The sequence below is a fragment of the Amblyraja radiata genome, chromosome 8 (assembly GCF_010909765.2).
Source record: "Amblyraja radiata isolate CabotCenter1 chromosome 8, sAmbRad1.1.pri, whole genome shotgun sequence".
NCBI classification, from domain to species: domain Eukaryota; kingdom Metazoa; phylum Chordata; class Chondrichthyes; order Rajiformes; family Rajidae; genus Amblyraja; species Amblyraja radiata.
Genome location: NC_045963.1, coordinates 214,564 through 227,904, shown reverse-complemented (window position 1 = coordinate 227,904; position 13,341 = coordinate 214,564). Strand labels below are relative to the sequence as shown.

The 13,341-nt window shown below is 41.0% G+C and overlaps 1 protein-coding gene across 2 annotated transcripts in view; it reads left to right on the top strand.

Annotated features, from left to right (window-relative positions):
- The window catches only part of LOC116975802 (protein transport protein Sec23A), a 53,071-nt gene that overhangs the window by 18,143 nt on the left and 21,587 nt on the right, over nucleotides 1-13,341 (top strand). For both annotated transcript variants that reach the window (XM_033025021.1, XM_033025023.1), the window contains exons 4-9: nucleotides 630-716; nucleotides 855-1,091; nucleotides 4,296-4,378; nucleotides 8,342-8,486; nucleotides 9,305-9,463; nucleotides 11,323-11,438. In XM_033025021.1, coding sequence (XP_032880912.1) covers nucleotides 630-716; nucleotides 855-1,091; nucleotides 4,296-4,378; nucleotides 8,342-8,486; nucleotides 9,305-9,463; nucleotides 11,323-11,438 — 827 coding nt within the window. The remainder of the gene's footprint in view (nucleotides 1-629; nucleotides 717-854; nucleotides 1,092-4,295; nucleotides 4,379-8,341; nucleotides 8,487-9,304; nucleotides 9,464-11,322; nucleotides 11,439-13,341) is intronic.

The window sequence follows — 13,341 nt, the reverse complement described above, 5'->3', positions numbered from 1 at the left end:
CCGCTTTTCGGGGCTTCCGCAGCGGCGACTTCTCCCGCCCGAGTTGCGGGGTTGAAGAGCACCTGGAGCGGGGCCTACATCACCGCCCCGCGCGGCTTGGAATGGCGGCGGGTCTCTGCGAGCGCGCGCCGGGGGCTCTAACACCAAGACCCGGTGTGCGACCTCGCATCACCCGGCGTGGCTTTAATGGCCACGGGACAATCGCCATCGCCCGCCGGGTACTTTGACTTTGACTCTGACATCGGGGGGGAGAGTGCAGTGGAGAGAGAAGTTTTTTTGGCCTTCCATCACAGCAATGTGATGGATGTTTATGTAAATTATGTTGTGTCTTGGGTCTATTTGTTTGTAATGTATGGCTGCAGAAACGGCATTTCGTTTGGACCTCAAGGGGTCCAAATGACAATAAATTGAATTGAATTGAATGTGCCAGCAATATTAACTGTTAGAATTGTGTAATGACAGGTCTTGATATTAAATAGGTGCCCAATATTCATGTGGGGATATCTCACATTATTCTCACTAAGGGCTGAATCTAAGAAAAGTTATTTCTGTATTTTATCAAGGCCAGCAACAACATTGTACTAATAATTCTTCCATATTCTGATTTTTCCAAATGACCTAATTTGTAGTTTTCACCATCTTACTCGGGCATTTCCGAATTGAATCAACCAGCTGAACTACTGCCTCAGTTTTCAACTATTGAATATGTTGTTCAGGTAATATGAGAAGCATGCCTATTCATTGCATTAATATTCCGTATATTACATAATTTGGCAGAACCGGTTAATAAGAAACGGTTACATTGAAGTAAGAACATTAATTCACTAATTGTTCTTTATTTTTGTGTTGGTCAGCGAGGTTCATCTGCCCCTCTCATCTTCTTGTATGTGGTGGACACTTGCTTGGAGGAAGATGATCTACAGGCCCTCAAAGAATCCCTGCAGATGTCCCTGAGTCTGCTCACTCCCAACTCACTGGTTGGTCTGATTACTTTTGGTCGAATGGTGCAGGTCCATGAACTGAACTGTGAGGGGATTTCCAAAAGTTATGTCTTCAGAGGCACAAAGGACCTGTCAGCAAAACAAATCCAGGTGTGTTTTAGATTGCTGGAAAGTTGAAACTATATGTTGCTTATTATTTAAGAGAAATCATATACTAAATCCCACAGATATTTTGGCTTTAAAACCTATGGGTGGAAAAAAGGTTGTGCATTGAAAACTATATTTCTTCAGCTTTAATATTTTGTAATTCTACTTTTGTCTTTCTCTAATCAAAGTTAATGCATTTGTAATATCAGTCTATCCTGGTTTATGAAAGTGAAGATTATAAAGCATTGTTTAAATCTGACAGATTAATTTCTTAATGGAATATTGTGACAGGAATTTGACTGAATCTTTTTGAACAGATAATGAGGACTGCTGATAAGGAAAGTGTATTTAATGTGGTCTGTAGATTTAAACAAAATAACTGACAAAGTCCCACAGGACAGACTGCAAAAGAGGCAGTCAGATTCAAAATTAATTCTGATAGGAAGCATGTTGCTATGGTGACCGAAAGACATTACAATGTGATTCCATCATCAGTGCAAGCTCTTTGTAGTACACATCGGCTACAAATATAAATATAGAGATTATGATTAAGGAAGATCAAGATCTTAATTCAAGCATGCCTACTTGGCTGCAATGATTCCTGTCACCTTGCATGCCTCACTTACATGACTACATTCAGTAGGCACCTTAAAAGCATTGTAGAGACAGCAACACTGTCTCAGCAAAATACTCCTGATCCACAAGCAGCATGTTATGTTTTCCTGGCAACTGCTATGTGTCTGATTCCATTCAGCCAGCTTCAATGGACACACTCTATACCCAACAAGTTAGATACTCTAGTCTAAGCTTCATTACAGCAAGAGATTATCAGCTAGACAGAGGAAATGATTTACGAAGATACTGAAAAACAGCAACATCCCCTTTTTATTGTGGGAATCCTTAGCCTGAGAACGATACAAAATGGAGCAGCAGAGTTCAAGTAGGCACTAAGGACCTAAAGACCCTTTGTCAGGAATATTCAGAATCTTAGCATAATTAATAGCACTATCTCCTAAAGTATCCGCTCAACCTGACAAACACTTCCAGCCGCACATGGAGAGTCTGCAGTTCCCACATTGGCCTCATCAGCTACTTCAGTATCCCGCAGAGGTGTAGTGGAAGCAAGTCGTCCTTGATCCCAAGGTACTGTTTGAGATGAGAAGAGGACTGCTTAACCTTATTGGTAGAGTCATAGTTATAGAAACAGGATATTCTTGCTGGGACTGTGTAAAAAAAATTAATTAGACCATAACTAAAGTAATGCTTACAGTTGAGGTCACCATATTATAGAAACTGTTATAGTAAGAGAGAGGTAATAGTGGTTTTAATTGTCATGGTAAAAAGTATATTTAGAGCTTGGTCGCAAATATTTTTTGTGAGTCGAGAAGGCTGAAGGGAATGTATCTCAAAACATAGAATTAGAGAGGAAGAGGTGGGATGAATACTAGAATTATTTTCCCTTGGAAAAGAAACCAATAATTCAGGAGGGATAGGGATATTTTATTTAAGTGAATCGGCAAAAGGTTTGAATGTCTTCATCCAAAGAGATGTCATGGTCTGAAGCTCATTGCCTGAAGCGGTATTGGAAGCAGAAACCAAGCTGGATGAGCATTCAATGTGCTGTAATGTTCAATGTTTCTGAGCAAAAGCTGGGGTGTGGAATTGATCTGAATAACTTGTGGTGTGAATATGATGAGATCATGTCCTCCTTTGGTGCTTTAAAATTCTATGATAGTTTACAGTTATTTCAGAATCAGTATGCTTTATTATCTTGAAGAAGTTATGAAGAAGGGTTTCGGCCCGAAACGTCGCCTATTTCCTTCGCTCCATAGATGCTGCTGCACCCGCTGAGTTTCCCCAGCAATTTTGTGTACCTGCTTTATTATCTTGATCCTTCTTGGATTTTAGCTCCATGTATTTGGCAAGACCACACCATTTTCATATGCACAACTACAGTAAGATGAAAATCTTGTTTGCAGCAGCATCACAGGCACAGACTCTGACAAACACACAAAAATATAAATGATGCATGAAATTCTGCAAAAAATAAAAAGAAAGAAGACTGTGGGGAAAAAAATATATTGTTGCGAAAGGGGGGAAAAAAACATGGTAGTGGGCCGTAGTGTTCTGTTGTCGAGGTGGGATTAGAGTTCTGCAGGTTGATTCAAGAACCTGCTGTCCTTAGGAAAGTAGTCGTTCCTGAACCTTGTTCTGTGCAACCCCCAGGCTCTGTACCTCTTGCTTGATGGTAGCAGAGAGAAAAGGGCCTTAGCTGGATGGTGGGGATCCTTGATGATAGAGGTCACTTTCATGATGCAGCACCTCATTAGTTTAGTTTACTTTATTGTCACGTGTATTGAGGTACAGTGAAAAGCTTTTGTCACGTGCTAATCAGTCAGCGGAAAGACAATACATGATTACAGTGTTTAAGAAGGAACTGCAGATGCTGGAAAATCGAAGGTACACAAAAATGCTGGAGAAACTCAGCGGGTACAGCAGCATCTATGGAGCGAAGGAAATAGGCAACGTTTCGGGGCAAAGCCCTTCTTCAGACGTAGTCAATACATGATTACAATTGAGCCATTCACAGTGTACAGATACATGATAAAGGGAATAACGTGAATAACATTTAGTGCAAGATAAGGCCTGTAAAGTCTGATCAAAAATGGTCTGAGGGTCTTCAATGAGGCAGATAGTAGTTCAGGACAATCACATAGATGCTGTTGATGGAGGAAAGGGCTGTGCTGATGAAGTGTGTTCCATTTTAAAAGTAGGTTGATAAATATAAAAAGAAGAAAATACGCTTTTTTGTTTTTAAAAAACAAAAGCATTTTTGTTTTAAAAGTTACTGTTGAATTCAGTGTGCAAAAACATGAGAATTATGCGGTGAATGAATTGGAGGGTTAATTCGGTTACCTAATATTTGTTGTAAAGAAACTTGAAGCAAGATCAACTTTTAGAATGTAATTATTCTTGCATATCAGAAGGTATAAAACTGAATTATTCAAAATCAAACTTATTTCTCCTTGCTAAAGATGAATTTATTTATTATTTGATGTCAATTTTGTTGCGAATATGAGAGCAGTGGAAGAGAAAAAAATGACCTCTGGAGTATTATGTCATTGACATCAAGCCACTTTTAAAGGAGCATGGTTCATTTCATGTATTAAAATATATGTTCATTTCTCATTTTCCCTTTTTAAACAGGATATGCTGGGACTTGCAAAACCACCAGTAGGAGTTCAAGGAAGCGCCCCTCAACCACAAGAGCACCCTGGTTTATCCAGCAGGTATTATATCTGCAGTTAGCAATGATTTAGAGGAAAATATCTATAATATAAAAGAAGTTAGATTTCCAAATGTTCTTTTTGTAAATTCTTTACAATGTGCCATTCTCTTAAACAAATGCAACAAACCGTCTTCTCTTGCAAACTGCAACAAGGAAAAAGCTTTTGGAAAAACTAATGGGAATAAAGATGGACAAGTCACCAAGACCCAATGGTCTGCACTTAAACATTTTAAGGGAAGTGGCGAACCGTTTGGAGAACCGTAAATGTGTTTCCTCTGTTCAAGCATGGTGGGAGATAAAAGCGGAATAGACCAGTGAAGCTTATCATCTGTGGTTGTTATGAGGAAAGAAGTACCTTTGCATTAAGAGGTGTTGAATGCAATCAAACCAAGTAAATGTGAATTATGTAAAGACAATCATGTTTGACTAATTTGCTGGATTCCTTCAAGGATGTAACAAGTAGAGTTGACAGAGGGGGGCCTATAGATGCGTAGATATTTTATAAGCCTACGTAAAAGTTTGTTTTGCAAGATAAGAACTCACAATATTGGAGGATGTGTGTGAACATGGATTGAAGATTAGTTATCTCATAAAAGACAGTTTGAAGAAACAAGTCTTTTTCCGATGGAAGGATGGAGCGATTCCAGTGCCCCAAGAATGAGTTCATGTCTTTCAATCGTTTGCTATCTGTCTCAATGACTTGCAATAGGGGGCAGAGTGTATGGTCTCCAGGTTTTCTGATGACATAAAATAGGTGGAAGGGCATTCTGCAATGAGGATATTTGTACTCTCCAAAAGGTTATAGACAGATTGAGTAAGTGGGTGAAATCTTGGCAGGCAAATGGAATTTAAAGTAGAAAATTGCGTGGACCTGCACTTCAGTTAGTAGATTAATATCTAAAAGCCGAGATTGCCAGTCAGTGTACAGAGACATCTATGTGTTCTTGTGTAAGTATCACAAAGTTAGCTGGCAGCTGAAGCAAGTGGTTAAAAAGACAAATGGCATATTGGCCTTTATTGCAAGGGGTTTGGCGTTTACATATAGAAAATAATTGTTAGAATTGTACACAGCGTTGGTGAGAACATGCTTTAAGTATGTGTATGTTATTAGCTCCCTTATTTAAGAAAGGGTACATGAGCATTGAAGCTGATTTAGAAGAAATTCACTTGCCCAGTGCTCAAAGTGCTGGAGCTCAGTCAGCACTTGTGGAGGGAACGGATGACATTTTGGGTCGGGTCACGTCTTCAGTGTTCTTGCATGGAGTGAGAACTTTTGCAAGAAGCGGCAGATGAAGCGTAGATAACTTAGATCATTGGTGTGCTCAAAATGGGAGACCTGGCAGTAGCCACGTGGGACAAGATGGTGGCGCAGTCAAGTGCTGAGGAAGCACGCATGCTTGCAGTAGCGAGTCTAGATCAGTCTGAAGAAACATCATCTGCCCATTCCCTCCACCTATGCTGCCTGTCCTGCTGAGTTCCCCCAGCATTATGTGTATAGGTTAGATATTAGGATGTTTCCACCACAGGGAGAGACTAGAATTCAATTCAATTCCAATTCAATGCAGCGAAGGTTTACAAGATTAATTCCTGCAATGAGGGGATTGACATATGAGGAAAGGTTAAGTAGGCTGGAACTCTACTCTTTGGAGTTTAGAAGAATGAGAGGCGATCTCATTGAAACATATAAGATCGTGAGGGGCCTTGATCGGGTGGATGCACCGAGGATGTTCCCAATGATCGGGGAAACTAGGGGACATAGTTGCAGAATAAGGGGGGGCTCTTTTAAAACTGAGATGAGGAAGAACTTCTTCACCCAGAGGGTGGTTAATTTATGGAATTCACTGCCCCAGGGAGCAGTGGAAGCAGAAACGTTAAATATATTTAAGTCTAAAATAGATGGTTTTTTAGCTGCCAAGGGGATAAGGGGCTACGGGGAGAGGGCAGGGATATGGACCTAGGTATGGTTAGCATAGTAAGACCTGAGTGATCTCCTGGACAAGTGTCGATCGCCTGGATTGGGGTCGGAGAGGAATTTCCCGGATTTTTTTTCCCGAATTGGACCTGGGTTTTTATCCGGTTTTTTGCCTCCCCCAGGAGATCACGAGGTTCTTGGGGTGGAGAGGGGTGATAGCGGTATAAAGGGGAGGGTAGTGTCTTGTGTTCTGTGTCTTGTGTCTACTGTTTGTGGGTAAGTGTGTCTGTTTAGTGTTCAGCCATGAGCGAATGGCGGTGCGGGCTCGACGGACCTGGTGGTCTACTCTCGCACCTACTTTCTATGTTTCTATGTTTCTAATTCAAAGCACTTTATTCGTCCCCGAGGGGCAATTTTGGGTTGTCAGCAGCGATACAATAATAAAGAACACACAACCACAATAAAAATGTAACACAAACATCCACCACAGCATTCATCACTGTGGTGGAAGGCACAAAAATTTGGCCAGTCCTCCTCCATTTCCCCCCCATGGACAGGACCAGAGTCCAGAGTCAGTCCAGGATCGGCTCTTCCTCACCGGAGACCGCGGCTTTAAGTTGTTGTAGGCCGCAGGCCGGCGGTCGAGATTTAAAGTCTCCACCGCAGCCAGAAGCACCGTAGACTGCAGGGCCGGCGGTCGAAGCTCCCCTCCAGGGGTGATGGTAAGTCCATGCCGGCCCCGCGGTAGAAGTTGGCCGCGGGCCGGCTGTGATGGCTTCTTCTTCCCCCGGGTCCCCCACCAGCTGGAGCTCTGCAGACCGCGACTTCAGGCCGCAACTTCAGGCTGCCGGCTGCCCCGGGCCAGCGAAACGGAGCGCTCCCTTCCAGCGAGCCCCAGCGAGGGCTTGCCCGCTCCACGCCGAGAGTCCACCCTGCGCCCGGGCGCGTCTCCGGGAAAGGCCGCGCCGATCCTTGATGTTAGGCCACGGGGGAGGCGACCTGGAAAAAGTCGCCTCTCCATGGAGGAGGCGACCGAAGCGGTTTCCCCCTTACCCCCCCACACCACCCCCCACACAAAACACACCGAGAAACACAAAATACATACTTTAAAACATACTAAAAAATAAGAAAAAGTTGAAAAAAACTGATGCGCTGCTGACAAGGCAGCCGCCAGAGCAGCGCCCCCTAACCTGAAGAATGGGGCCCCTAGTTACAGCATAAGGATTATTTAAAACCAAGGTGCGTAGTTTCTTCTTGTAGTGGGTGGTATATCTCTAGAATTCTCTATGTTGGAGGGATGTCGCAGCTAAGTGACTGGGGATACCTCAAGAAGAGGTAGTTATATATTTCAGGGATTTGAGGACTATTAGTAATTGGCAAGAGGAGTTGAAACCCAGAACAGATCAGCCCTTGTTGCATTACATGATATGTCTGAGGGTCAAAGAGGCTCCTATGGCTCCCATTTTCTTTTGTTGCCTATAATGAAGATTTGATCATTTTGTAATTATTGGTTAGAATTCAAATGATAACCTGCTGTTTTGTGTCCATTCTGGTATGATCATCTATTATCAATCTTACTTTTTGCAATTGGTTTCAAAGTGAGTCTGTGTCTTATCTACCTTTAAATTTTGTGCTACAGTTCATACTTCATTCTCAGATTATCTCAAAGATTCGCAAAGTGGCTCCATTTAATTCTGATTAGACTTGTTCACATCTATTCCAGGATACAGTATTTCCTTGTCACCTTGCACTCAAATTATTAATTAATGTAGAGTGCTCATGAGCATCTTCCATCCGTCATTTTCATTATCAGATTGATGAGTCTGGGGAAGGGAGGTATTTCTAATTACATCAAACACTTCATTGGATGCACATTCTCTTTTTACGTTCAGTTGTCTTCACATGGAAAACAATTAGGTAAAACACCTCTGAGCTAAATCTTTGTCCACCAATTCCTGCATTACTTAAAGAGTTGAAAGGCATTACTGTGATACTTTACACTTATGAATATTTCAGTTTACATTGTAAGATGATGTGCTCTTTTTCATTAAGGTTCTTGCAGCCAGTTCATAAAATTGATATGAATTTGACTGATCTGCTTGGAGAGCTTCAGAGGGATCCGTGGCCTGTACCTCAGGGGAAAAGACCTTTGCGTTCGACTGGCGTAGCTCTTTCCATTGCTGTCGGTTTGCTTGAGGTATTGAACTGAATGTCTGTGGGCTTTGGGCCCTTCTGGGGGACTTTGACATCAGAAGCTTCTCATGGCTTATTGCCTGATCCCCTGTCAGGAACATACGCAAGATCGTGTTGGATTACTTTTATTTATACTCCAATTAGAAGATACATAATTCTAAGATACTTGTCGGGAGATGGGGTAATCCGATTATCTCCTTTATGAAGGAAAAATATCAACATACACCATTCTGAGCTTTCCTCATTCAACTGGCAATTATTTGTGGTAGGAGTTTGGAAGAAAGATACAGCAATTGCTTCCAAAGAGAATTGAAAATTCCTTAAATGCAGACAGCTTTCAGAGAATCGGGACATTGGTCATATTAATGACCCGCTAAATATTTTTTAATGCGCGCCTTGCCCTGTGTTATTAAAGTATCTTTTATAGAATGATGGAATGGAAAATAACTGTCCTATCCCGAAGCATTTTCTGAGATTTATGCTTTTGATTGGAAGTGTGCACAATAGAAATCTTATAACCCATGGGTTATTCAGTGGGTATTCTTCAGAATTCTGAGATTTTAATAGAAAATATCAATTACAATATTTGATATTTGGTAAGGTACCATATAAAAGACTGTTGTTTAAGGTAAGAGATGTTATTGGAAGAAGTGTGTTTATGTGGAGGTCTTTTTTTCCGAAACCATGCTCTTTGCCATTGTAGTCCTCTTGTTTCAAATTATTTTATGAAAAGGTGCTTTGAAGATGAATACCCTTGAACTTGCACAGTACACAATTTTCATTTTGGGTGACAGGGTATTGATTTTGGATTCTTTGCCACAGGGCAGTTTTCCAAATACTGGAGCAAGAATAATGTTGTTTACTGGAGGACCACCAACCCAGGGACCAGGCATAGTGGTGGGCGATGAACTAAAAACACCGATCCGTTCCTGGCATGATATAGAAAAGGACAACGCACGGTTTCTGAAGAAAGCAACCAAGGTCAGTCGTCTTTTATAAACTTGTTTTTGGCATTGCCGTGAGTATAATGAAGACCAAATGTTATTACTTGTACAGTCTCTGATGTAAAATATCTGCGATTTGGGCAAGTGAATGATATGGTATATTCCCCAAGTACATTTCATTTAGTGCAAGAATCCACTCATTTTAAGAGTAATTTATTCTCATTTACGGTTGTTTAAATGAACTGATTGCACATGAATATTATATCTGTTTCAACATAAACGACAAAAATATTAATCTGTTACTAAATGATTTGCACATTTAGTTCACAAATTCATTCTCCTATCTTGGTTCAGAAGGTAGTTGAGGCCAGTTCATTGGCTATATTTAAGAGGGAGTTAGATGTGGCTAAAGGGATCAGGGGGTATGGAGAGAAGGCAGGTATGGGATACTGAGTTGGATGATCAGCCATGATCATATTGAATGGCGGTGCAGGCTCGAAGGGCTGAATGGCCTACTCCTGCACATATTTTCTATGTTTTCTATGTTTCTATGGTCATTTTAGTCATCCCTATTAACCCATTTAGCTTTATACATCTATAGATTGTTTTATGTTCTCCTTTTACGGAGATAATTGATCAAGTGCCACGCTCTTATCTTTATTACCTTGTTTGGAAATAGAAAAATGTGGGAACCATTGGGTTTGGCAAAAAGATATTTATTGCTAGGATTACTTGGCAATTACAGCATTGTGCCTATGCCAGCTCTCAGAGGAACTATAAATTAGTCCCATCCCCGTTGCTCTTCAAATGTTTCCTTCATGTAGCAATGCAAATTCCTTTTCAATTCCATAAAAGATGTAGACTGTCTTAGTGTATGGTGCTAAATCCATTGGCAGGATGTGAGCTAATGTCGGCACCTTCTCCCAGGCCAGCTTCATCAGCATTAAAGCTCTTCTCACATTCAGCTTCTTCCCACGGGCAGGCTTTGTTGGCCACATGCCCAACACTAGACTACCAATACATGCTCTATTCTGATCTCCGTCACTACAAGGTATTACCAGGAAGACATTGGGACAGGTTTACGGACATTGACAAAGCCTCCTTGGAAAAATATAACCTCCTTACGACTGATGGATATTCCTGCTTTTCCAGGAGTCTCAGTTAACCAGCTTTTTAGGTGGTACTTTGAAATAATAGCACATGTAATCACATCATTCCCAAATCATGCAAATCATGATGATTCAAAGCTTCAAGCAAAAAGCAGGTGGGTTGAAGGCAAACTGTAGTAACTAAGAATATACTGTAGGTACACAAAATTGCTGGAGAAACTCAGCGGGTGCAGCAGCATCTATGGAGCGAAGGAAATAGGCGAAGTTTCGGGCTGAAACCCTTCTTCAGCCCGAAACGTCGCCTATTTCCTTTGCTCCATAGATGCTGCTGCACCCACTGAGTTTCTCCAGCAATTTTGTGTACCTTCGATCTTCCAGCATCTGCAGTTCCTTCTTGAACACAAGAATATACTGTAGACCGATGCCAAGCTCCTCATGTGAAAACAGAATATTCCACAGCACTATTTAAATATTGATATTCTGTGATTCATGCCACTGGATACAAGCTCAGTTGGTTAACTACAATGCTGCCATATCCACCGCCTCTTTTTGGAAACCTGCAATGCACAAATCGCATTTGACCTCAAAAACCCGATACCTTAATGACAAATCAATCTGATATCCCGAGGTTTAGTAAAGGGTTACGGAAGTTCTCTTCTTCATTCTTGCACATCTGCCTCTTCACTGCTGGCAACATGAGTGGGGTTGTTCTTCCTTTCTTACCTTTATTGGGATAATATTTCTTCTGTTACATGTTTAAAATCTTCTTATAATTTGCTTCCTACAGCATTATGAGGCTCTGGCGAACCGTGCAGCAGTGAATGGACATTGCATTGACATCTATGCTTGTTCTCTGGATCAGACTGGACTTTTGGAGTTAAAGTGCTGCTGCAACCTGTCTGGGTATGTGTTTTCCAAAGAAAGCAAGCAGTATGGGGTCTAATTATTGGAGAAGAATGCCTCCAATTTAACTGGGGGGAAAAAGTGTGGCATGCTTTGTACAGAAAAGTAAATGGTTGTGCTACTTTTTCTCATTCCACTGAGAAAGGTATATTTTCCACTGGTGCATGAAAATAATCAGTCTATTGCTGGAAAATATTAGGAATAGAATTGCCGAGATATACGTGGATTTTTTTGCTCAATTCCATTAATCCTCCTTAAAGTTTTGATTGCATTTGCTTCTAAGATTTTGCATACTAAACTCTGTGATTAAATAATGCACTTCCTAGTTGTGGCCACTGGATGGTAGCATTGATCCCATCAAATAACATTAAAAAAAAAAATGATGTTGCAATCTGAGGCAAACACTGGAGTCTTTCCTTTTCTAGTGGGATTAAGAAACTGACTGCAGATAGTCATGGTGAGGTTAAGTATTTGCTAAGAGGCATTTGATTAGCCATGTCATAAAATCTCTGCACAGGCTCAGTGTAATGGAACAGAGCTTTTTTTTAATCTTACATATGAACATCTTGAACATCATGTAACATACTGTGATTTAAGTAATGAGTTAGCGCAAAAATACTATTTTTTTTTTTCCTGTCTCATCCTCCACCTGTGCTGTAAATGACAAAGAAAATCAGCAGAGTCATTTCAAGAAACAATCTGCCGGAGGATCCCAGTGGGATGAGCAGCATCGATGGAGCTGACTGTTTCTCTGTCTCCACAGATGCTGCTCATCCTACTGAGTTCCTCCAGCAGATTGGTTTTTTTTCTCGATTCCAGCATCCTCAGTGTCCTATGTTTCGACTGAATGATTTACTGGTTTTATCGGTTAATTTCATGAGTAACTTAAAAATTACTTAAAATTTTAACTTGTGAAATGACTGCCAATGACTGAGCACCTATGAAAGTAATTCAAAATGAACAGCTTTCTCTGCTGCCAACAAATTAAAATTAATTTCAGAAATAGTCATCTCATTATTTTCATCTTTGTGCATGGTCTATATTAGACAGGCTGGTTTTGGGAAGGTTTATTTGTAAGCCCCTTTGGAAAATTGTGGATTCTTCATTACACTTGACAAAACTACACTTGAATGTCCTCAAACTCTCACACTGCTACGGCTAATGATATCTTGGTTGTTAGGCAAACGTTTTATTCCCTTATCTTGTACTCCAGTCATTGTACACCAGACGTGAATCTAATGACACAGAAGACATCTTTCAATGCAGTTATCAAGAAAGGCCAGACAAAACCCATAGGCACAGGAAGACTCACATGAAAAGAGCTCCTTTGAAAAATCTGTGCCAGGTCAATTGAAATGTTAAAAAATGCTGGAGATACTCGGTGGGCCAGACTGATCTGTGGGAGCCAAACAACAGTTAATGTTTCAGGTTGATGACATTTATCACCAGGTCAGTTGACTTTTTTGGTGGGGTGGGCAGATAAGTTCATAGTATATGCCAAGATGTTTCGTTGGAACAGGATGTCAAATTGAGCATTTTATTTTGTGGCCTGCCCCATTGGAAGCTGAGTTCAGAATGTTCAGATTACTTTATTTATGGGACACTTGGAGATGCTAGAGTCATGTATCCTTTCTCCACTCTTGTGATTCCAGAAATGGAAGAACTGTTGATGAGCCCATTCCTCTGTGCATTTGTTAATGTCTGTTTAATTCCATGCATTGACAATCCAGTAGTAAAGAAAACAAGATAGTAGGTAGAAGCAAGGAACTGCGGATGCTGCTTTACAAAAAGAGACACAAAATGCTGGTGTACCTTTGCGGCTCTGGTAACATCTCTAGAGACCATGGATAGGTGACATTTTGGGTCGGGACCCTTTTCACATTGCCAGCTGGGCGTATCATTT